This window comes from Dermochelys coriacea, chromosome 2 (genome assembly GCF_009764565.3).
Source record: "Dermochelys coriacea isolate rDerCor1 chromosome 2, rDerCor1.pri.v4, whole genome shotgun sequence".
Lineage (NCBI taxonomy): Eukaryota > Metazoa > Chordata > Testudines > Dermochelyidae > Dermochelys > Dermochelys coriacea.
In genome coordinates this window covers 45949488-45975247 of record NC_050069.1, presented here as the reverse complement: position 1 = coordinate 45975247, position 25760 = coordinate 45949488, and the positions used below count along the sequence as shown (strand labels likewise).

The following is a 25760-nucleotide window of genomic DNA, read 5'->3' as shown; positions in this document are numbered from 1 at the left end:
CTAAATAATTGACAGGAATTGACAGAGTATGAAAATGAAAGAGACACTTGAACCAGTGACTGTGAGCAACTCTCATTCAGCATAGAGTAGATTAACAGATCACAGCAAAGGTAGTACATTTCACTAAAGGACATTTTTAGGATTGAAAAATATCTAATGACCGAGATCTAATGGGAGGAAGTATTATAATACACTACCCTAAAAGGCAGTTAGTGAATGCTAAAGGAATCCAACATACAAAAGACTATATTTACTGTGGAAAAGAAGCAAGGAATAAGACACAGGCAATATAGTTTCCGAAAGGATTGCCTGAACAGAGGAAATTTAAGGGTTTTATAAAAGAGAAAGACCATCACTCTGACTGTATCTGGCTTGGGGGGAAGGAGAGAACCAAATAAGACAACACATTCATTTTAAACTCGTAAGGAAAAGGTAAGAGCAGAACTACTTAATGCTAACCAGAGAGGCCAAGGGATATACAAAACACTTTTATAAATATATGTGAAAGAAATGATGGTCTGAAGAAAAAAACAGAACAAACAGACTATCCATCATTAAAAGAATGGAATGAAATTCATAGTGACTCATGACTCAAAAATAGCTGCTATATTAAAACAGGTTTTTTTTTAAGTTTGTCTTCAACAACAGAAATAAATGGGGGGGTGGGAACATGTGGACAAATAGGAAGTTCAAAAAGCTGATAGGTGAAAAACATATGTAGTACCAGTCTTAAAGAAGGGAGAGGCAGGGAAGAAGAGTGATTCTATTAATTGCTTTTCAGTATTTCTAACATTTATTCCTAGTAAATTAACAGAACAACTATGGAATAAAAAAAACTCAACTGAACATCATATAGTAGGAATAAAAACCAACTGAACATCACATAATAGGGTGTGGGCTGGGATTCCACCAGAACCCTGACTCACCATTCCTTTTTCCCACACCTACCCCTAAGAAAGGGCTCAAGAGAACTGGCAATGTCATGGCTCCAGCAGAGCTGCTGAGATTTCCCCATTTTGTCCCCCTTCACATGCTTTTGCAAAGGTCAACGTTCGTTCATTTCTTCACAATTTCCAGGTGCACACATATCTCAAATGTGACTCCATACACATGCTCTGCATCATGTTATATATGTAATTCTTGAACTACCCAGTAAAACAGTGTTTAGTTGGTGGTTATTTATCTAATGGCTTTGTTTGTTTTCTTTTTGATTTATGTATTTTGCACGGCTGCATCTGCCATTAGTTACTCCAAAGGCTTCAACTAGTCTCTTCAAAAAAATGCAGCTGTAGGAAGAGTCCAAATGGAGTTTACTCTCAGTCCGTAACTAGAGCAAAATGATAATTTTTTGTAATTGAAAGTCAGCTGCTTCATTTTTAACTCTGATTTTTTTTCTTCCTTTTACATTCTAGCTAGAGTACAGCTGTAATAAATGTGACTCTTCTCACAAGATGTGCAGATGTTAACAGTTCTGTAGGACATCAAGAAACATTTCAAGCATCTCATAAGTGCTGACTAAACTTGCTGGAATTACCCACACTACCTCCTCCACATTCCTATTCAGTAACATTACCCTTCCTGAATAGTACGAGAAAAAAATAATGAAAGCTTAAACCAACACACTAGTATCTTGGTTTGAACGTGTTATCAATAAACAGGGACTGTACTTAAGTGACTAGAGAATAATCTGTACTTAAGTCATAGACAACAGTCAAATTTTGAATCAAAAGGAGCCAATTTACTTCTTGCCAACGTGCCTAATGCATCCATCATTTCTTATTTGAGAATAGCTAAAAGATTGCCTGAGAATAATTTTTTTAAAAAGCCAAGACTGGGTATATTTGAAAGAAAGGACCAGGAACAAAAAGAGAATTGCAACCGTTTCCTTTCCAGCAATCAAATGGATTAATTAGTAACTAGAGCCAATAACTCCAGAATGAATACTATGTAGCCCATTGTTCCTTAAGTTATATAAGCATGAATAGTATTGAAATTATATACTTTAAAAATTCACCAATACCTCAAATGCAACTGGCTCTGCATGGCAGCAGGAGTTCAGCTGTGCAGGACCGATTAGATGAGTCGGACCGTTAAGCAGGATTGCTTTGTCTAGTTTGTTTTAGCAAAGATTTTTCAATATTTGGCATTCTCCCTGATCAAGTTCCCACCAATATATAGTAAGCTTGGTTTTCTAATTTGAGGTGAGGTTTCAAAAGAATCTAGAGTGATTTAGGAGCACAAGTTCCTATGAAAGTCAATGACACCTGTGCTTGTAAGTCATTTATTAGTATACTTTTGAAAATCCCACTCTCAAAAATCCAACCCTGCTAGGCTGCTTAGCACCATCAAATCACATTGAGATGAGAATGCATAGCATGTCTTAAGCTATTAAAAAAATATCCAAATGATGACTCAAGGACATTTATTTGGAGTTATTGGAAGGTGCACTTTTTAATGGGAGGTGCACTTGAAGGCCCCAAACTTGCAAACACAGGTATGTTTATGTTCAATGGAACTACTTACATGAATGAAGCTTAATGCATGAGAGTTTGTAAGATCATGGACTTAATTTTGACATGTTCAAAAAACTGTGTATAAACAATTTCTAAAGTGTAATTTTTAGAGGCTCTTCAATCTTAAGCAGAGTAAGCGTCAGCCTTTGCACAGAGTTTAAATCTTTAAGAAGAAGAGAGGGAAGAAAGAAAAGATGAGTTTATCCTTATATTTCCTGCAGAACTTAAATACAACAGGCTCAATCCTGCAAAGACTTATGCACCTGCTTCACCTTATACATATAACTTTAATAAGACGAAGATGCAAAATTAAGCAGATGCGTAAGTCTTTGCAGAATCAGGACCTAAATGATTTCATAAGAAATTAACATTGTAGTGTAGTGTTAATTTGAAAAACAGAATTTAGAGGTTTTTTGTTTGTTTTTTTATTTGTTTGTTTAAAGTTAATGCAGAAGGGCCAGCATTTAAAATAAAATGGCAACATGCTCTTTCAAAATGCTTCATGAAACACTGCAGAATAATTAATCTAACTCCTCAGTGACCTGATTTGACAAAAATATAAAAATAGCTTTAAAAATATAAATTAAAAAAGGAGACCATAGCCTAAAGAAAAATAGTTTGTTGCTGAGAAGCTGCGTTATTCGCTAGTTTGTACACTCAACCTGCTTTTAAACCTCCTCAACAACAATAAAAAGTCCTTTACTGCTGTTATTCCTCTTAGATCAGACATGCTCAGTTCAGTCATGCCTTAGAAGGCATAAACATCATTAAAATTCAAAGGCAGCTCTGAGAAAGAGGATGCCTCAATTGGTATTCAAGTGGTGCTTTCTCGCCCTGAATACATTATGAACTTACAACATGCTAATATGCCACACTATCATAAGCACCAGATGGAACAGTAGGCAGTATACGTCCCATCAAACCTCAGGAAGATGTATTAATGTTCCTGCTCTTTTTTCTTTTCTTTTTTTTCTCTCTCTTTTTTTAAACTGCAATCCTTCAGCTGTGTCCCTAGACTTGTACATTTCTTAGCAGCAGTCACCTGCTCCTAAAGCACAGTTCTCCAGGGTTGCCTCATCTTCACCAGGTGGTGCCAAACATCCTTTCAATCTATTTTATCATATAAGGTAAAGGTCACAAGACACGTCAGGCTGTGCTTACTGAAGGGGACCAAGTACAACAGGTAACATCATGAGGTAAATGATAGATGAAGAAAAAAGATTTTGGGTTTAAACCTAGCACAACTACTTTAAATTATGCATAAATAATGCAGCATCTCCTTCTCCATTCCCAAATCAGTATTATTTGTGAATGAAGTAATGGGAGGAGAGGGGGAAGAGTACTTTTCTTCATAACTAAGTAAAACAGATGGGCTTGAACCAAAACCATGGAGCGGAATACTTACTTTCTACTATCCTCCAAAACCCTTTGGGAAAAGGCCTATAGAATTTAATAGAAAAGGATATCTGTACAATAGTTGGATTTTTTCAACCATCCTATAGTATTTAATAGATATCTCTGCTATGTAATTTACAGGATGGGTAAAAAATACTATAGGAAGGATATTCTCTATTATGTTCTATAGTTTTGAGTTCTGAATATGTGACTTGGACCTTTACCTACTTTAAAAAAGCAGCAAGAGATACAAACGACTTTTGGCCACTTTGCAGCATTCATGAATTCAGTCCCAAACCGGTTTTAATCCACAAAGACAAATATAATTTAATGTTCTCTATGTAAATACATACACACACAAAGAAGGAGTGGGGAGAATAGGAAGATTTCCAAATTCATATTGCTTGAATTTCCCCCACTCTGTTATAAACTTGAAATATACTCTCTCTCCTACTGAAATATGGCATTTTTGAAAAAAAATATATATTTCATTGTTTTTTTCTCCTACTGGGCCCTGCAAAGGATAAAATGAGGTTCTTAAGGCTGAAAAACTGTAAGAAATTGAGCATTAAATAAAAAGGTTTGAACTGGTTGAAAAAAATCAGATCTCCTAATCTGAAGGTTTAATTCTACTTCAGTGATATTTTTCCCTACTTCTCCACTTTTCAAAAAGGAGTCCTTTTTCAGTGAACATTTTTTCCCAGTTCCTCTGACATTTTAGTAACTGCCAGATGATGTTCAGGATCTATCAAACTTGTCTACTATCTGTATTGCTATGTGGGTCTGAAACCTGGATCCTCTTCCTACAGGCAGACTTGGTGCAACTAGAGACATTCCATACATGCTTTCAGAACCAGACCCTGGGCTTAAACTGCTTTGACCTCGTGCAAAAATCATATTCTCACAGAGATCTGGCCTTCTTTCAACCACTCATTATATTCAAAAGTGACATTGCATGCTTTTCGTCCATGTCACCAGGATGGACTAAAACAACACAGTACACCGTGCTCTCAAACTCTCCAGTGATGCACAAGGCAGTGAATGCTCTGACCCTACCTGTTGCCACTTGTGGAGCCACCCCAGAGATTCATAGATCTGCAGGACTGAACAAAATCTGGGAACTACACTATATGAGGCTTGGTATGATGATATCAACTATGGTCATTCTGGCTGACACAACTGTCCTCAGTAAGTTAGGTATGTTTGATGATGATGATGTATAAGAAGTTCTCTATGTATACAAATCTATTATTTTCCTAACAATATTAGCTTACTAACAAAAGTAGTCCAATCCTCTGAGATGATGAGCCTCTTCAGAAAGAGTTGAGGGTGCTCCTCACATTTCAGGAAGAGATCTAGTAATCCATGATTGTTGCACGACATCTTCACACCTAGTGACTCAGCAACACAATTGATTTAGCTTTAAAAAAAAATCAAACATCTGTCTTCAACAGTAATATTTTAAGCCAAGCAATTTTCATCCACATTCATGAGTAATAGGCACCATACTCCAGTTGCTAGAAATCCAGATTAACTCTAATCTCGGAATGAGTTAAGGATTGGGTCATTTTTCTCCCCTTCCTCTACTTACTATATTTATTCAAAGGTATAGCCTTATAAAGGATAATTAACCTAATTATGATTTGATTTTTGCAAATAAGCCTATTTATGTCTGCTATCTGATATTATAAAATAATTTGTGACACCTAAACAATATTCAATTTAATTACAAGGCACTGAAATAGATGGGCTGACTCACAGACAACACCATTTGGATCAGAATTATCTGATGAAAGGCCTAATTGATGATCACATTTCATGACCATGTTTACCATTGATTGTATATATTTAAATAATAGTACTTGTGGCATTTGCATATTTAACACCATTGTACGGCAACGAATAGCAGTTACATGAAACATTTGTGCATATCAGATTTGTAAACAAGACAGATATCTAAAATCCAATAGCTTATTGTAATGACAAAAAAGCTACTTGGATTTTAATTTAGTAAGCATCATTTTCTGAAGAACAATCTCCATTGGGTCATTCATCAGGGCATGTACTCTATATCTAGTGTGGCAAGACAGCAAAAACATTTACTGCCTAAAAAAGAAAAACACTTATGACAAAACTATTAAGCATTACTGATGCTTCAGTAAGTGACACTCTTCCCACTGAGTCAGTCCTGAACTAATGCCCCAACAAAACAAGCCTGGTGTAAACAGTGGCAAAATTTGCTAGTTTTTAGAATGAAATCAAAGAGTTATGTTACTCCTCCTACATCTCCTCTGGAGAACAGGTCAGTCTTTGCAATTCTCCTCCCAGCGGCCTAGAAAGGCGGGGATTGGGGACAAGGAGGATAGTAGCCAATCTTTTCTGGATCTCTGTGATTAGATAGCTATCTCATTCCCACTATCCTATATATCTGAGAGGAAGCCATCCCACAATGCCCCACACTGACAGTTAAATAAGTGCAAGTGGTCCTAGTAAAGACATGCACTGCCAACACAAGGAGCCTAGCGTGGACATCCAAAAGCAGTTTAGTTACTGCGGAGGCTGTAAGTTAACATAACTTAGGTTGATTTAATTTTGTAGTGTGGGCTTGCCCTTAGTCTGGGGTTCTGCAGCAAGACAAAAGCAGAATGCAAGTGGCATTAAAAGCATTTCTGTCCTATTCCTGCCATATATGGGGACCATTGCCCTCCCTCCTAATGATGCAAGAGATTGAGTAATGTGCCATTCCATTAGCCCTGGATATTAGAGGAGGGCGTTTGGCCAGGTAGCTATTCTGAAACATATTTGGAAAAAACAGACTGAATGCAAAGCACAAGACCCCCCTGAAGATAGTGCTAAGCAAGGAAGTTTGTAAGGCATAAAGGAAGGTCTGCTTTTGGCTAAATCTCTAAGGGTTCTGCTTCTGTGTTCGATTTCATTATGAGAATTTCTCACATTGCTTTTTATAAGATTAAGTTACTTTGGTTATAGAATAAATATAGAAAACATAAAATAGAGAAGATAGAATTAAATGAGATGTAGATCTAAAATGGAATCAAAGACTTCCCTTCCACAACAAAGAAGACTAGTTGTTGTCAAGATAGATGCAGATTTGATTTCACAGAGACAAGCCAGCCAAGAAGGAAAAAAAAGAGACATAAAAACAACATACAAGAAGTACATAAAAAGTTAAGGGAAAAATACTTTTTTTTAAAAAAGTCCTGTAGTACCTTTTCCTCATAACCTGATCTTTTTAGTAAGAAAAAGTTGGTTACAATTTATAATAGGAACAAAATTAGATAAAGCAAAAAATTGTTCATGTATCCATTATTTAATGGATCTCAACAGAGCTTTGTATGAGTTTGGCAAGCTGCAGTTCAGTCCAATAGTGATTTCAGTGTAAATTAAGGTTAAAATAATCAGATGCTGATCTTTTTAATAAAGATCTAACAGTAATGAGAAATACAGAAACAGCTATGTCTATTGTTTCACCTGCAACATTACCAACATTTTGGCAGCACTTGATAACATAGGAAGTGTTCTCCCAATGAAGCTCTCCAAAATATGTAAACACTATACGCTGGGAGGGTCTTGTTTCATTCAGCCAAGCTTCTGACATCAGAACAAAATCTAGTTTACATGGACTAGAAATACCTGGGGTCCATTAGACTGTCCAGATTAAAGCCACAGGGAAATTATTACTAATGTATGTACACAGGACAAGTTGACACCCATGCTTCAGGTGTTATTTTTTGACAATGTCCAGAGCTACGGAGGAAGAGATTCCTCAATAAACATTTGGATTATGTTCAACAGTTTAACAGGAGAGGAGGGCTAGAACTCAATGCAAAGGCATATGACTTTGTAGGAAAACTAAAATCTGAATAGAAGCTGTAGACTAGTCCAACAGTTTCTCTATTGTTCATATTTAAGTCTATATGGCTTTGGAGAACTTATTCAACAGTTATCAGAGAAAAGAGACCAAAACAATAAAACAATAATTTATCAGAAGTGAACAGTCCGACAGCTTTTACTTGGATTTGACTGTCTTAATCAGGATGAGCTTCCTGTCTCTAGAGTTCAGTAGATGGCCCCCTTTTGTAAGGCCTGATCATTCAAGGAAGATCCCCAGTCCACTTAATGGTGGAAGGAGGAAGGTCCAACTAAATAAAAGTAGTCCCCCTTAATTCTGGCAGCTGAATTGCATCGCTGCTCCGTGTCTCCCACTGATTCAAAGGTTAAGAAAGGGTGTATTGTGGGAAAGGAAAATAAATCAAAGGACATGAAGTTCAGAGACAATATAATCAAACAGTTTTCTACAGCATTTTCTGAGAAGTGCAGAAATATAGTGCAAGATTTTCAAACCTATTCACATATCTTCAGCAGTCTTACCAGCCTGGATATTTAAGTTATACCCTTTTATTTGTATAGGTTTCAGAGTAGCAGCCGTGTTAGTCTGTATCCGCAAAAAGAAAAGGAGTACTTGTGGCACCTTAGAAACTAACAAATTTATTTGAGCATAAGCTTTCATGAGCTACAGCATCTGATGAAGTGAGCTGTAGCTCACGAAAGCTTATGCTCAAATAAATTTGTTAGTCTCTAAGGTGCCACAAGTACTCCTTTTCTTTTTATTTGTATAGTCACTTGCCCACGACTATCATAAGGTGAGGAGCTCTTAGATTTTCTAGACCATGACCCCAAGTCTCCATGCTTATTCTGTTTTTGAGTCCAAATACCTATTTTTAGATCATGGTTCATTTAGGGAGTCTCTGAGAATGTACCTTCAAAACTGACCCTGTCTTTGGTATCTTATTATTCAAACAGATACCTAAAAGTTATAGCTTGCCAGATACAAACAGTGAATAAAAAAGAGCATTCATAACTACATACATAGTAATATTTCTAGCCTAGGGTGTTAAATAAATTGCATCTTGACAGTGCCAAGCAAGCTGTTGGCATATAAAAATATTATTAAAAAATAAGTAGCATTAATCTCTGCACACAATGGCACCTTCTGAACTTCAACTAATAAAGTTTTTTCCTTTTTAAAAAAGATAGCTGTAAGGTAGACAGGTATAAAGTTTTATGGCAAACTACTGTTTAATTAAACAGATTGGGCAAAGAAAAGCAACAGGCATTACGTAGTATTTGTTTAGCACATATGATGTGTCTGGTAATCTATAAGACAAAGTCCTTGGGCCAATGTGCTTAATTTAAGAATGATAAAATAATATACACTTGTGTACAACCCTGAATTGTAAGAGCAGTCATAATGCATTCTGTATACACAGTTTTTAAATTAGGATGATATTTTTGTGTCAGTACATGTATCTTATTTTTGGACAAATCTCCTAATCCCATATTTTCCCCGGCAAAATACTATGGTGGAAAGATCATTTGATTGATGCGTGTTAAGTGTTTGTGGCCTCCGGGAAGGGATGGATTTGAATTTTTGGAGGGATCATTATGAAGACAGGGGATATGATTCACTGGATTTGGAAGACCATTCCACTAATAGAGTGTGGTGTAGAAGAAGGCATAAAGACAGGAATGAGAAAAGGATGTGAAGGAGGCAAGGAGGCTGGAATCATTGATGGAATGGAATGAAATGTAGAAAAGATGGACTATGAGAATCAGGATCTGAGTAGTTATGCAGAGCATTGAATACTGGAAGTTAGTTTTATGTAATATAATAAGTACACAAGAAAGATTCTGGGAAGGGATTAGAAGCTGCAAGTGACATGGATGGACCATGAGGTAGAAAGATAATTTTAGTAGCTGCATTTTGTATAGACCAGAGAGGAGAAACAAAAGGCGCAAGTGAGGCCATAAGAGGAGGAGGTTACAGCAGTGAAGGCAGGAGATGGTCAGGACTTGGACATGCACTTTAGCCACTGAAACAGAAAGGAAGCATCAATAACCCAGGAAAAGCAATTAGCCATCAATAGCATTTTAGCTTTAAAAAGCAAAACAATTTCTCCTTCTTAGGAGATGGCACTTCAAACCTGCTTTGCAAAGCAGATGAGAATGGATAAGTCCCTATCTCAGAAACCTGATTATTTAACCAGAACATTTTCTTGATCAAAGGGGATTCACTAGTAATGACATAAGCCTTCACAGAATTTTCACCAGTTTACACTCTATCTGAATTTGACCCAAATACATTTCTCTTTCTCTCTCCTTCCCCAGCCTGTCTTTCAGATCAGAAAGATAGATGCAATCAATTTAGATTCCTGGTCCTATTCTTTTCCCTTTTGAACAATTCTTTCAGTCCAAATGTTGCCTGTTCAGTTTTACTTGTCAATATATAAAATGGTATAGAGGTTATTATATGCAGCTACTGAATGTATTTCCATAATGAATGGGAACCATATGAACTGTACTCTTAGTAACTGTACTACTGCTTACAACATTTCCTTTAGAACTTCAAAAAGGCTTCCTGCCACCTTTGACTTAAACTTTGTATCCACTTAAAAGCACAGTTAAATTGCAGCTGTTGTCTCAGAATATACATTCACATTAATGTTAAGCCAACTGGCTGGATAATTTAGGTTAATTTAGATGGGGGGGGCCTTGCTATGCCATTGAGTGGTTTTTCTTTCTGAAGACATTTTAAATGGATGCCGAGATTTCTAAAACAGGGGAGTGAGGTTATTTTATTTTAAAAAGTAGAAATAAATACATAAATGAGAAAATGAGTTAATGAAAACATCTTCCTATGAAATCTAGACATAAACTCAGCTCCCAAGTCAAGTTTTAATGGCAACTCTCTGAAACCTTTAGGACTGAAGTCTAAACAACTTTGCTATTACAGTTTGTCTGCAATTAGCACATATGGTGAATTTGCTTCTACCAATGTGATATATGCCATCATGTGCCAGCAATGCCCCTCTGCCATGTACATTGACCAAACGGGACAGTCTCTACTTAAAAGAATAAATGGACATAAATCAGACGTCAGGAATTATAACATTCAAAAAACAGTCAGAGAACACTTCAATCTCTCTGGTCACTCGACTACAGACCTAAAAGTAGCAATATTACAACAAAAAGACCCTTCAAAAACAGACTCCAATAAGAGACTGTTGAATTGGACATCATTAACTTAGGCTTGAATAAAGACTGGGAGTGGATGGGTCATTACACAAAGTAAAACTATTTCCCCATGCTTATTTCCCCCCCACACACACACACACACTGTTACTTTCACCTTCTTGTCAACTGTTGGAAATGGGCCATCCTGATTATCGCTACAAAAGGTTTTTTTCTCCTGCTGATAATAGCTCACCTTAATTGATCACTCTCATTATAGTGTGTATGGCAACACCCATTTTTTCACGTTCTCTGTGTGTATCTATCTATCTATCTATCTATCTTCCTACTGTATTTTCCACTGCATGCATCCAATGAAGTGGGTTTTAGCCCACGAAAGCTTATGCTCAAATAAATGTATTAGTCTCTAAGGTGCCACAAGTACTCCTCATTCTTTTTGCTTCTAGACAATAATTCTTAAAAATTTGCCACTATTTTAATTATTTTAGAAAAATAATGGGAATAAATGTCAAATTATCAAGATTTGAAGCAAGAAAACAAACTCATGGCCAAATTCAGCTCTTGAATATGCATGCACAATTCCTACTGATTACAATGAGAATAGGACCTGTTTATATCATGGATAAGTAGTACATAATTCTATATCTGAACCATAGATCAACGTTTCAAAAGTAAGAGTCATATTGAAAGTTGCAGGTCTTCAAAAGCATTAAAGGCTTAGTCTATGTGGTCCATCTTATGGATGAGTTATCCAGTCTCATAAGTACATTTACCTGAGTCTTCCTTGGTATATACATGCCAAAAGAGTAGGATATATCAGGAAAGGAAACAGAAAGGGGTAAAAGGAAGTAAATATCTCACTTTCCGCCCGCCCAGGCACAAAGATTAACTTACACCTTCAAGTTCATCTATGTTCAAATTACACCAATATTGCATGTAAAAAAATCTAAATTTCTTTACTCCAATATTGGGGTCCCATCAGTTGTATATACACAACACCAACTGACCTCTGTGTTAGAGCAACTTATACATTATTATATGTATTACAGTAGTGCCCAGAGGCCAACTAAGCTCAGGGCCCTATTTAGACCTGGTCAGAAGATTTTCAACAAAACAATTGTCAGAAAATGCCAGTTCATTGAAACCAAAACTTTTCAAGGGGAAAGGTTCAGCTTCAATGAAACTTTAGTAAGATCCAGGGTGGAATTTCTGGTCAATATGTGCCAATGAAAGAAAAAGAGAGATAAACCCCAGCATGTACCAGTGGTTGGGGCACTTGCATGGGATGTGAGGGGACCAAAGTTCATGTCTCCACTCTGTCTAGTTTAGAACATAGACCTCAATCTGGGTCTCACATATCCCCAGTGAATGCTATAACCATAGGGCTACTAGCTATCCTGGGATGGATTCTCTTTCTCCCTCATTTTTCCTCAACAAATTTCAAAAGCATTTGTTTTTTTCCTGATATGGAAGAGAAAAATTTAAATCTCAAAAAAATTCTCTGGACAGGAAAATCATCTTCCACCCAGCTGTCACCTCATTGTACTAAGCAGCGCACACACAGAGTGAGAGACAGTTCCTGCCCCAAAGAGCTTACATTCTCAAAAAAATATCATTCTCAATTTGGCCCTTTAGCTTGAAAGTACTAGCATCTTAATTGCAAAGTAGTTTGGGGTCCTTGTTAGTAAAGAGGCTTATTATTAGCTATTATTGGGGTTATGGTATCACTTACAATATGCTTGGGGAGGAACTAGCACATAGCAAGATACAGTTCATGCCCAAAATGGTTCAAAATACGAGAAATAATTTTATGGAGACTTCGGAATTCATTACTACTATGAAAGGAGAGGGACACACATCAATGCTTCAGTATGAAAGCCAACACATTTCTCAAAAATCGTCTGAGCCTGAAGAAATGAAATGCCCAACAAATTCCCCTGGAGTCTCATTGGTAGTACAACCAAAAGTGGCTAACAGTTCTTTTTAAAGAATAAAATTCTTCCTTCCTGTCACACCGAAGTATAAGATAAAGACATTATGTATGATGACTGGAACAGTGATAAAAGCTTAACAATCAGACTTAAATCTATTTCCAGACATACTTTCTAGAGTTGGCTGAAAACTTGTTTTGTAATACACAGAACTGTCCTCACGTAACAGCATAGCAACTGCAAGTTAAAACAGAACAAGTCAGTTAACAGGCAGTTAGGATTTAAAAAACAACGTGGATTTAAAAAATAGGTGGATTATCCAAATGCTCAGCTACTAGGACACTAACAGTTATGTCCATGCAATTTTGTTTCTGTTCTTTAAAAAAATCATCACTTGCAAGCACTAATGTTAAAACCAGAAAGGAAGTCTAGTACACAGTGGCTATAAATGCCAAATCAATTTTCGGCAGATAATAAAGTCCATGTTTTACAATCAGCAATGCACTGTTTTACTATCCAAAATGTAAGCTAATAATATATAGCTCCGCTAAATGGAAAATGCAGATATGCTGTTAAGAAACGGGCTGGCTGTGAGATGATGGATCATTTCTGCTGGGACCTTCTTAAAGCTATGTGCAAATGTTTTGAAAATATCACATGATGTGGCCATGTGTTAAAAATTACAGCCAGTTAAGTTCTCTGCTAAGAAAAATATGTGGGCAATTTATGAAATGCACTCCAGGATGGAGATGTCTTAAGTAAAACCAGATTCTGAAAACAAACCCATTTTTTTGAAACATGAACTTAAAAAAAAAGTTGCAGCCACATCTGGAGAGCAGAAGTAAAGAAGGGGTGGTCTGACCTAATACCAGGCCATCTTCTGAAAGAACAGCATTATTTCTGGGCTACAATGACTGTGATCACTGATTGTTCTTTTAAGGAAACCGTCCTGAATATTGCCATGGGCAATAATAAAAAGCATTTTGTAGGCCAACATCTGTACTATAAAATGACTGATAGAATTGTAAAGTTTAATACATAATGTTTGGAATAAAAACAGTTCTAAAAAACACACAATAATCAATCCACTTCGTATATGGCATTTGATCTAAGCACTGTGCATCTCTACATCAATGATTTAAAGATATATACTTTCTAGAGTCCAAATAAAATGACAAAATAGTTAACAAAGTTAGTGCAAATCTCATATTTGCAGGATTATCTTTTTAAAAATATGTTTCCTAAGAGTTGTATTAGAGCCTCCAAGATCTATGAATTAATTTTATAATGAGACCCTCAATAACAACCTCTCTGATGTAGTTTTTCAGACATACTAACATGAGAAGGCTAGTAGTCAATTACATTTTTAAGAATGTGATCTGTTTGTCTTTGAAGAGAACATTTAATTTGTGTACAAGTGTTATCACTATACAGAAACCAGAACAGATATTTGATCCGTCTTATATTTTAGAAAAAAAGAAGAAAGAACTTTGGGTGTCAGAACTATTAAAAGGATGCTTCTGAAATCAAAACTATATTACACACACACAAACACACACACATACACAAAGGCAATGACATAATATCAGATTACACAAAAATACACATCTTTTTAATCTTCTGCAGATAATATGGTTACTTCTAAAACACAAAATCTGCCCCAGATGGCTAATAATGCCCATTGGAGGAGAGAAGGGGGAAACACCACAATATTAAAGGGCTAAAATATGCTGTGAACAGATTGAGAGGTAGTTCATCATAGAGGAGAGTAAAAAAGTGCAGATGGGCGTCAAAAATAGCCAAGTGTCGGATCTGCTCAAGTATCTCCATTCTGGCACATGCTCCCAGTCACAGCTGTTAGTGTATTCTCTGTATCCAAATGCAAGGTTTTCTAACACTCAGAGCTGACATTAAATACACACTTCTTCCTTGTTACCACTTTAACAGAATGCTGGAAGTTAAAGATTTATTTAATGTTAAAGCTTAAAGAGTATTGATAAGTATACATATTTTCAGGTGTAGCTCAAGCCACTTTGATTAAAGATGCATGAAATTTTAACCAGCAGGTAGATTAATTAATTTAAGCGCCATAGGCTTACTATGCAATAGGTTGTTCAAAAATCTCTACTTCAGTCATTACAATAGCATCTTTGTTAGTGTCTCAAAAGAAAATATAGAAGGCTCAAAATTAATCATGCTGTACATTTAAATATTATAAATATCAGATAGTGAACCATATGATACTATAATTTCATACAAATATATGCAAAATATCAGTTGTATTTTATTTAAATCACATGCACTTTTTCAAATTAATGAATTGTCATGATATTTCTAATGAAGACCACATCCCAAAGAATATAATGCATGCAAAACAAATTTAAACTCTAAAGGGTTAAATTGACCTTTCATAGTCCTCAGTTATTATCTATGCAAATTAATTTGTCCATATTTCAACCACACAAATCCTCCTAGCCTCGCACTTTGAGCAAACAGAGTTCCACTTTTTTGTTACAATCTCAATCTTAGGATCAACAAACATAACATTGGAAGAATATGACCATGCATTAACATCCTAAAAGAAAAACATTCTTTAAACAACTGGCAATACCTACATACAACTGTGGTTACAGCAAACTGACAGATACTGTTTCAAAATACCATCTGCGAGGTGTACAAATTCTGTGATCAAGTGCAGCTTCCTCTGCCTGTCCTACCCAAATTATCCACAAGAACCAGCCAGCTGTAGGATCTCTCTGTGTCCCTGTCTTTTTTATCCAGAGATATAGGCTGTTTTAAATTGGCACATGGCTCCGTTCAGTCTTTACAAAAACAGCAAATATATTCTGCCATGGTCAGGCTTCTCACAAATAAACTCAAACAATTCACCTTGTATAGAAGCAATATTTTCACTGGCAACAACACTTATCAATTAGACAAGTAGTCTAAAGATCCAACGATAATATTTTTGTGAGGAAATTGACATATTAAGATTTCCAGTTCCACGACGGTTTCACTAATTCAGCAGAATCTGTAAGATTGTTTAATTATTAATTATTATTATTATTATTATTAATAATAACGTATTTCAATTTTGGCTGGTGACAGCTAAGAACTGTGATTTATGGCAAGACTGAGATCATTTGTTTTCTAAATCTTCTTTACCTCTCTAGCATAAACAGCTTTGCAAAGAGATTATTCCTAGTGTACACCCATAATCTAAAATTATATCTACACATAAAATGTTTGCAGATTACAAAATACAGCTGACAGTCATGAAAACCAGACTGAAGCTGTATTTCTTCTCACTAAAATTATACCCCCCATACACTCCTGCACCCACAAATAGGGTGACTTTCTACTATTCCTATCCCCATTCAATGTAGCATCCAATATTACTGTACATAGTATCTTTGATAGTTTCCACACACAAATTCCCCTCCCCCAACATACACACACCACAATTAGTATCTACAATCTCTCTATATAAGCTTGTACAAATCACCGTGTAGAAATTATTTTTATATACAATCAAAATATAATTAGTGTTTTTCCATTTAAATAAAAAGAGCTGTAATAATTTTAACTCACCAGGCATCCTTGAATAAAATATACACTGTAAATGGCTCTCTCCTAAAAGCAAGCTTATTTAGGGCTCAGTGCCTCCTGTTCTGGAATGAGCACAGAAAAGCGAGGAGGGCCATCAGAACTGGCTGTGGCAGCATAGCTGGAGGCAGGATGCTAGGCGCGTGCGTTTGCCAGGCAAAGACAGATGGAGAGCTGACACTCTGTATTGCACTTGGAGCAGAAATGTGAATGATGACAGGAGCACATGTGGCCTTGAACCCAGCCCTGTCTCTTCAGGCAGAACAATGACAGGGATGTGTGTGCAAATTATCACAACCCCAGCTCCCCTCAGCTGACTCCTCTTACTCTACCTTTCACAGCAAGTTCCAGAGGACCAAAGAATAGAAAGTAAAATGCAGAGTGATAAGATGAACACTGAATTATTCATTTTTTTCTTTAAAAGTTAACCCTTTCTTTAACTGCAAGCAATTAAAGCAGAGCATCTATTACAACCAGTTCTCCTCAAAAAGTGGAAAACATGTTCTCATTTATTATTTTAACAGCCATACTTTTGAACTCCATAAGACCATGGTTGTTTATTTAGTTGGAAATTCAAAATATGTAAGAAGATATATTTAAAGATTTTTTCTTTTTTCCTTTTTTCCTTCATCTAATTGTGCCATTTTATCACAGTGAACAGAGTATCAAAATCATTCCCTTTGTCAGCTTCTCAGTAGTATGTATAAAATAGAACACACTTAGAAGCAGACCACTTTTATTTTACTATGGTGCTTTTAACCCCCTGGGATTCCTGCATTGATATGCTCCAAACATTTGCAGCTACTCTCCTTTACCTTGCATGGTGATCCATGGGGGATGAAAACAAAATCTTCCCTGTAAAGCTTTTTCAAAAGCTAAACAATCATGTCCTCCTGATTTCTGAACACCCCTTAAATGTTTATCCTTCACATGAATAACATATGCCTAGCTAGGTTCAATGCACTCTTCCCTATTAAGCTTTAATGGACACCATGATACATAAAACTACAAGTCTTTGTTATAGTGCTTTATCTAAAGCTGGCTATTTTCCTCTCAGCAGTCCCTCTTTAGTCCTTTGTAAAACATCCTTGCCTCATAGGAGAAACATACGCCTGACACATGCCTTCTGTAGCACATTTAGGCTTATATAAGATTCCAAGCACGAGGGAAATCTGTTTTTTCAAAAACTCTCCTCCAATTTAATACTTGCAAAATCTTCACTGTTTTACTAACAAAAACATTTATAGCAAATCATTAAACACATGCTTTCCTTTGCCTTTTCAATGTATATTCAAATTCCATATAGATATAAAAAAATAAAAGATTCCATTCAGAATCTTCAGAAACCGTATTATTTTAATATGAAAGATTCATAAAGACAAGAGTTTTTATATGTTTAATGTATGCAGTCTCTTGATTTCCCTTCATATCTGCTGCCTCTACAATGCAGAAACAATCGTGCTTCCAGGCCTTCCTTTTCCTTCCTTAAGCTGCCACAAAGTGCTGATAAAATCTATTTTGGAACATAGAAAAATCCTAACAGCCTTTCCATCTCTGATTCCCTCTGCCCATGAATATTTACTACTAAAAAATAAAAAGTGTCATCTTTGAGAAAAACGTCAGAAAAATAGAACTTTTAATGGCACTTAAAGCAGCACCCATAAGCTTTTCTTCTTCAACTAGTGAAGCCCCAAATTCAAAATGTTTAATAAAAAAATTCATCGTGATTACTCTGTTCTGTCACTAATATCATAATGCATCTTATTTAGGAGACCAATCTTTTTGTTCATCTTACTCAGACGACAGTTGTAATGAGGTTCTGTATAATGGATGTCAATGTATTTGAGAGCCAAGCATAAACACTTTTATGAGAGATGGCTTTCTGGGGGAAGGGAAGAAGGGGCAGGGGAGAGTAATAATCAATTAAGTCTATGCCAGAGAGGACTTTAAAGAACTTGGCATTATTTTTGTTTTATTTAGTGCCCTGTTTAAAAACCAATCAGTCTGAATCTGTTGGTTTTAAAAATTATGTATTCTACATGAAGGAGAAAACATTTTCACAGTTGGAAATACAACCTTTCATCAACACAGGTGCAGACAGAATCAACTTTAAAATAGAAAGTAATGTGTCAAAGGTGCAATGCATTTTAATAAAACTGAATGATATTCCATTTTAAAAGTCAGTCTTAATATCAAGTACACTGTAAATCTCCAAACCATGGCTCACAAAATTGAACTTCCATATGCAGTGTGATTATGCATCTTTTCTATGTGTAAAAAGGCTTTTTAAGCTGTTATCTGACTACAGTAATTGCCATTTAAATTGATCCACGTCAACAAAACCCGGATCCCTGGAGATTCTCACCTAGAAGTCTGTTCGTGGAAGGGGCTAGCAGAATGCCTGTGCATCTGAGACTACTTCAGCATTTTCTCAAGCAGCCAGCTGCATGGATAGTTTTTCTCCCTCATTATTTAACACACTGAGGCAGGCTGCAACCCATTTGACAGTCCTCCCTAATAAATATTCCTGGATATGTTTTTTCTTTTTCTTTTCTTTTTTTTTAATGCAGACATATAAAGATTGCTATAACAATTTTTGCACACTTCTAAAAATTTAATAGGGCCAAAACGTGTAACAAAGATGAACAGTCAATGCCAACATAATTCTGTAAAATGCTTTTCAGTCCCTGCTTGTTTCATGCAGAAGAGAAAAAGCGTGTAGGGTAATTTTTGCATATGAACAATTCTGTTGCATCTTAGAATCTGGACAATGCATAATACCAAAATGAAAGGATACAGAGAAATAGTGAGAATTAGAATTTAGAAGGAGATTAATTTCAGTCAGTTTCTTTACCTTATGATACAGCTTCTTAGCTGATACAGTGAAAACTAATGCTTTACTCTGCAATCATTCAACAGTTTACAAAATAATTTTGAATGATCTGATACCCATCTGCAAAATTAACAATTGTAAGTGCTGCAAAGGTAGTCTCCAAACCCAGATATTTGCAAAAACAGATTTACACTGAACTGCAGAAAGTTCTCACTGTATTGTTTTACTCAAATGAAAAACATACTCCTTTCTAAGACATTACAGTTGTAAAGTAGAGATTATCTTTTGCTTAAACCTGGTTTACCAACAAGGACTAGAAGTCCACTGAAATGCATCTGTAGTTAATGAAAACTCTTTATTAACAGTGAAGGAAGAATCTGACTCAAAGCTTTTCTGCAGGACTTCTCAACTTCCCTCTCTACTTATAGCAGACTGTTGTGACACATTGTGACTTCACACAGTGGGTATTAAGTGAGTTAATTCAAAGGAGCTGAAACCTCATTGATCCTAATTGAAAGCAATACACCCAACCAAATAGTTTTCTACCCCATCTGCTCTGGCCTGCCACCAGCTATTCAATACAAGAGAATTAATAGTTTCAGATATTCTAACTGACCCAATAAAGGCACTCATTTAAGCAGGACTGCATTAACAAAGTGAAAAACTAAGGGCAAAATGGGTTCAAATGGAGCATTTTACTCCTAGTTGGCTTTAACAAAGCTGAATAATGCTTATTCTGACTTTTTATGTGCAAGACTTGATAAACTGAATAAGAAGGCACTCAATGATCAGTCAACGAGCATTGATGAATGGTCATTAGGACCCCCCCTAATCTCAGGGAAGGCCATTCCATAAAGTGGCACACCAGCTTGAAAGGGCGGACTCACTAATGTCCAGATTTCTCCACTTGCTTGTTCCACTTTCACTTTCAGACCACTGGCCACCAAATGAGGCTGACATATTAGAAAATAATCTTTTATGGATCAGTGGTAAATAAAAATGGAAGCATTAACTGAGCTTTAAAATTCAAATCTGCTAGTTCTGTCAGACCCCCCCGAAGGTTTTGATTTTCCACCCAGCTGGAAGCTATTAGTGTTTTCTTAAGGCAACCCACTGACAGGACAAACCCACCTAATGTGTGAGCTGTAGGGCTGGGGGGAAACTCTTTCTATATGCTTTCCCAATTTTACTGTAAAGAAGTTTGACAGCAACTGAATAAACACACCTTGAAATAAAGACGTTAATTTCTTGCTGCAAGTGAATGTTCTCTAATATTTCATACAACCACAAACCCTGTACTATGTTGTACTAACTTCATGGTGTGAGTTTTTTGTATAATAGAAATCTGTATCTTCCATCACCCTAAGTATTCCAAAAACACACAGAGGTCCCAAAGTATCAACCCTCCCCAAATTTTATCTTGATAAGAATGTCATCTCCCTCTACGCCTAAGCCCATGAAAAAGTTACTTTTCTTGCAAACATTATTAAAATATTGCAGTATGGTATATGATTATCTGTAACAGCAGCTCTGAATACAAGTGTCACAAACCACTTGCCAGATAACGCCAAGACATTTCCCTAAACATTTCCTGATTGGCAAAGCTTTGTGAGCTTCTTAAAATAGTTCAGTGGAATATTTAAAATATGTATAGCTTGGTGAAATGACAACCAAAGGGGGATTTGATAACCATCTACACAAACAGTTGAAGGATGCACATAACAGGCTGAGAGAGAAGTTGTTTAGGTTGTCTAAAAGGGAGTAGGAATAATGTGATGAAACTAATTAAAGCAACATTTGAGAGAGAGAGAGAGAGAGAGAGAGAGAGTGTACACGTGTGCGCACACATGAAGAATCTTAACAGTAAGGTGTTTTAGACCCAAGGAAATTGGAAGCCGCATAATTTCAGTGTTCTAATAAGAAAGTAGACCTATTAATAGCATTTCAGATCATCTGATAGGGAAGGGCAACCTTGGCTGTGGTATGGATTTGACCAGTGGTTTTCAACCTTTTTTAAATTTGTGGACCCTAAAAAATTTCAAATCAAGGTGCAGATCCCTTTGGAAATCTTGAAAACACTGGACTAGACAATCTATGTCTTTTCCACCTCTATTGTTTTATTGTTCTTCAATCAAAATAGACACTGGTTATAGAGTAAGAACCAAATTCAGCAATAGTGTATGGGAGCACAACTCCCACTGGCTTTCAAGCTGAATCTGATGTTAAGTTTTAAAACAGTGAAAGTAAATTCAAATCAAATCTAGAAGAGCAATACTACAGAAAAAGATAACAGACCTAAGTTTCATTGCCAAACATAGGCCCCAATTCTTCAAATACTTCTGAATATGTGTGACTTTACTCACCCATGGAGCCCCTTAACTTTAATGAGAGTACTCAAGAGAACGGCCACATGCACATGTACGTTTTTGCAGAATTGTGGCCATTACCAAACGTCATGTGAACATTTTATGAAACAAAACATTTGCTGTGAAATATGTAACACAAATCAGGATTGAGACTAATTTTTTAATTGTCATCATGCATGTTAAGAAAAAAATACTGTAGTTTCTGAATAAATTTCTCTTTTGGCTCTATTCAGTTATTTCTGAAAGGATGCAACAAAATACCATGATTGTATTTCATATATAAAGAAACAGAGAAAAATAATATCTTCCTTCCACCTAACCAATGCAGTGTGCATGACAATAACTAGTGCTTCTGCATTGGGATCATATTTTGTGACCTCAATATAAGCTTTCAAGCTATTCACGGCTTTCTGATTTGAAGCTCAAAATGGTTTGACTTTGGTGGTGAAACTCCTCCTCCTGCAGTGTATTAACTCTCATTTTGACCTCTAATCAATGTCTTTTCATGTATAAGGTTTTCATGATAAAGAAAATGTGAGAGAATATTTGTGTATGAAAAGAGTGTATTTAACCACTGGCTAGAAATTCAATTCTTACTTTTTTCTTTGTAACATAGCTCAGTATTTGTGACACTAACTAAACATATTTTATTCATTTGACAAGGACTGTAACATTATATTAAAAACTTTTGTTTCAAAGTCACCACCTCCCCATTTTGACTGATGGAGAGTTAGTTTTGTTAAAACGCAAGGGTGATAGCATATGCTCCAATGAACTTTCCCTCCTCTCAGCACCAGAGACAAAAACCTGCAGCTCTGCTCTGCACTGGCAGCCATCTGGACAGCTTTCTCTCAATGCCTGCCCCACATCACACTGCAGGCAAAATTTCAGGGCTCTAGAGCTCTGTGGAGCTATTCATGACATACCAATTTCACATTTTCTGCTTGTTTGCTTGCAACAGTAAATGCTAATGAGGACTATGAATGACATTTTTAAAGACAATAAAAAGGTCTCCAAATCCCTTGCATATGGAGACACTGTTTTCTAAACTTCAACTTCTGTTAGGGAGCTATTACACTCTAAAGGAAAAAAATAACCTAAGGAGAACAATGAGATGATCAAAGCATAACGGAGTCCTTAAGAATTCCAAAGAAAACAATGTTTGTAAGCTAGGTTAATGAAAGCCAGATTTTATGCCAATGTACAGTAATAACACTTAAGTGCAGTAACCATCCCTTTCAATAGCTCTGCTACTTCTTATCACAAGGGCTCATTAATAATTGTCTCTTTGCAGGAAAAAAAACAACTTTCAGATATCCTGCAAAATCTCAAAAGCCAGACATTTGGATTTTTTTTAATTGCTAATCAGTAGATGACTCTGAGAGTAAACTGTTATCATTAATTGGGTAGAAATGCTATGCTTTCATGGAGATTAATGTAATGACTAAGCATGGTCAAGATAAATATCTGGTTCTAATGTTTTCTTTCCCAGATCTGCCTTTTACAGTGTTGTTATTAATACACATTAAAAAGTTTTCTTACTTTGTGTAATCTGTTTTACATTTAATTGAAGACTGTCTCCTTATCATTAACAAGGATCAAAACACTTTCAAGAAAATCCACCAGGTGGAGCAAATACACAGCAATACAAAACCCTTAAAATTATTTATGACCATATTGCCACTTCCAAGAAGAAAAAAATGTTTTATGAAAATCCCCACCACCACCTTTCTCACCTCTCCTTTGTAGATATATTGATTAATTTGCACTAATTTTCTATGTTAACAAACACGTGGAAGCTCTGCTCAGAAGGCCTTAGTACAAAACTATGCATTACAATGTAGTTGTAGCTGTGCTGGTTCCAGGATATTACAGAGACAAGGTGGATGAGGTAATATATTTTATTGGACCAACTTCTGTTTATGACAGAGACAAGCTTTTGAACCACACAGAGCTCTTCTTCAGCCCTGTGTAAGCTCAAAAGCTTGTCTCTCTCACCAACAGAAGCTGGTCCAATAAGGTATTACCTCACCCACTTTGACTCTTCTATTGTGTTACAGGTCACTTTCAGCAAGAATTTGCAAACCACCATATATACACCCCCGGCAGAACATAAGCACACACACACTGTGTATTTTCACTGCAGAACCCAAGTGTTATATGACTGTATACAAAAGATACTACATTAGAATAGTGTTAAGATTGTAACAAATTGATCAATATAAAGAAATTCAAAGTAAGTTACCTCATGGCCTCAAAACTATTCCATTGTGCATAGATTGTGGCGGTTCTTAGACCAGTCAGACTAGCATGTCATGTTACGTACTAGATGTATGGTAATTCCAGGAAAAGATTTTGTAGAGTGTGTCAGTGTTCACCGAGTATTGCCTTTTCTCTGTGTGTCATATCAATTAGATTATCTAGAGTAGGGGCTCCCAAACTTTTTCATATGGTGGACCAAGTCTTAGCAGAGGAGTTGTCATGATCTGCCTTTCCCATTTATAATCAGTGTCCCACTGGTAACTACCATGATTTCTTACATGAAAAAGTAATATAAGCAAACCAATATATTTTTAGCTTCTTCTAAATGCAGTTTAGCAGCTGGGAGCAAGGAGAGTAACCAGTAACTGTGACCAACCAGACCACCAATGATGCATGGACCACAATTTGGAGAGCTCTGATCTGGGCAATGCTTCCTTTCAGTGACTCATAGGAAAGCATGTTTTTAGTGGGACAAGTTTCCTTTTACTTTTCTTATATCTTCCGTCTCTCTGGTCCAAAGACTAAGTATGTGAAACAGTCCTTGGGAGAGAGAGAGACAGAGAATGGAAATAATTCTAGAATCCAGTGATTAGGGCTCCCACCTGGGAGGCAGGGGACCCAAATCTAATCCCCCTGGACCAATCAGTCTTTCATTATTTATCCACAGTGGAACAGCTTCAACATGTCAGAATATCCCACAGCTCAGAGGTTAGAGAACACTCCTCGGAGGTAGGAGACCCTTATTCAAATCCTTTCTCCCCCTCTGGCAGAGGAATCAAACCTGGATCTCCCACATCCCAGGAAAGTGTTCTAACCTCTGAGCTAAGAGTTATAAGGTGAGTGGCTCCACCTCTGGCTGGATTTTGAATTGGATCCAGTCCGGTAGATGCCCTCTGAGCACACCTGCTGGATTGGGCCATGCACGCAAGTGAGGTGGCAAATTAGGTCCCCTGGTTTGTGAGTCACTCCAGGACTTAGACAGCAGATAGGAATCTAGACACTTAGAAGGGGGCAGCAGGGCACATACCCAGAGGCAGATATATAGGCACCTAGGGAACGTTTACTTTGAAAAATTTAGGCTCAAGTGAGTTTATGGGCCTACAGGGTTCGGCAGGAATTTTGTGATCGCAGTGGAGCCAAAACTGGGTTTAGGTGCCTCAATACTTTTGTGGATCCTATCCTTTTCCTCTCTTTGACAAACACTTCTAGGGTCTAATGTTATATGTGCTATGAGCAAAGGTAAACTTGTATTAAACACTAGAAGTACTATAAGATCTAACAACTGGGCTAACATCTTGGGCCAAATACTGTGCCAACTTAACTTCTACAGACGTGCACAATAAAGAGAGTTGGCACAGAATTTGGCCTCTGGTAAGTAGCGCTATTAGTGATATCTGATGGGACAGTACAACACACTCTCTCCTGGGGATGTAAAGGACTTTGGTCTCTGCGTATGTTGCAGCCTAAGATGACTCCTATCTTAGTCTTTTGTGTTAATTTCCTTAATTTTTGTTTCTTTGATATAGGGGTAGGAGAGACAGTGATTCAAATATTACATCTAGATAAAATCAGATGACTGTGATGTGCTCTACATGGGGCTATATTGTGGCCATTGAGAAACAAAAGCAAGATCTAAATCTAGAGGTGATTATTAAGTGGAGTTCCATACAATTTACACCAATTTACACCAATTAATACCATGAGGTCATCTGAACTGATTGTCAGTAAGTGTCTGAGTACAATTCAAGATGCTTATTTTAACATATAAAGCCCTAAATGGTTTGGGACTTGCTATCTAAGAGAC

At 36.5% G+C, this 25760-nt stretch overlaps 1 protein-coding gene across 14 annotated transcripts in view; it reads right to left on the bottom strand.

Moving 5' to 3' along the window:
- RUNX1T1 (RUNX1 partner transcriptional co-repressor 1) overlaps nt 1-25760 on the bottom strand; it is a 144315-nt gene that overhangs the window by 89671 nt on the left and 28884 nt on the right. Inside the window, exon 1 of one of the 14 annotated variants that reach the window (XM_038388545.2) lies at nt 16481-20032. The exons of the other annotated variants lie outside the window; for them this stretch is intronic. Coding sequence (XP_038244473.1) covers nt 16481-16487 — 7 coding nt within the window. The 5' untranslated portion in view covers nt 16488-20032. Of the gene's footprint in view, nt 1-16480; nt 20033-25760 lie in introns of those variants that run through there. 14 annotated transcript variants of the gene reach the window in all.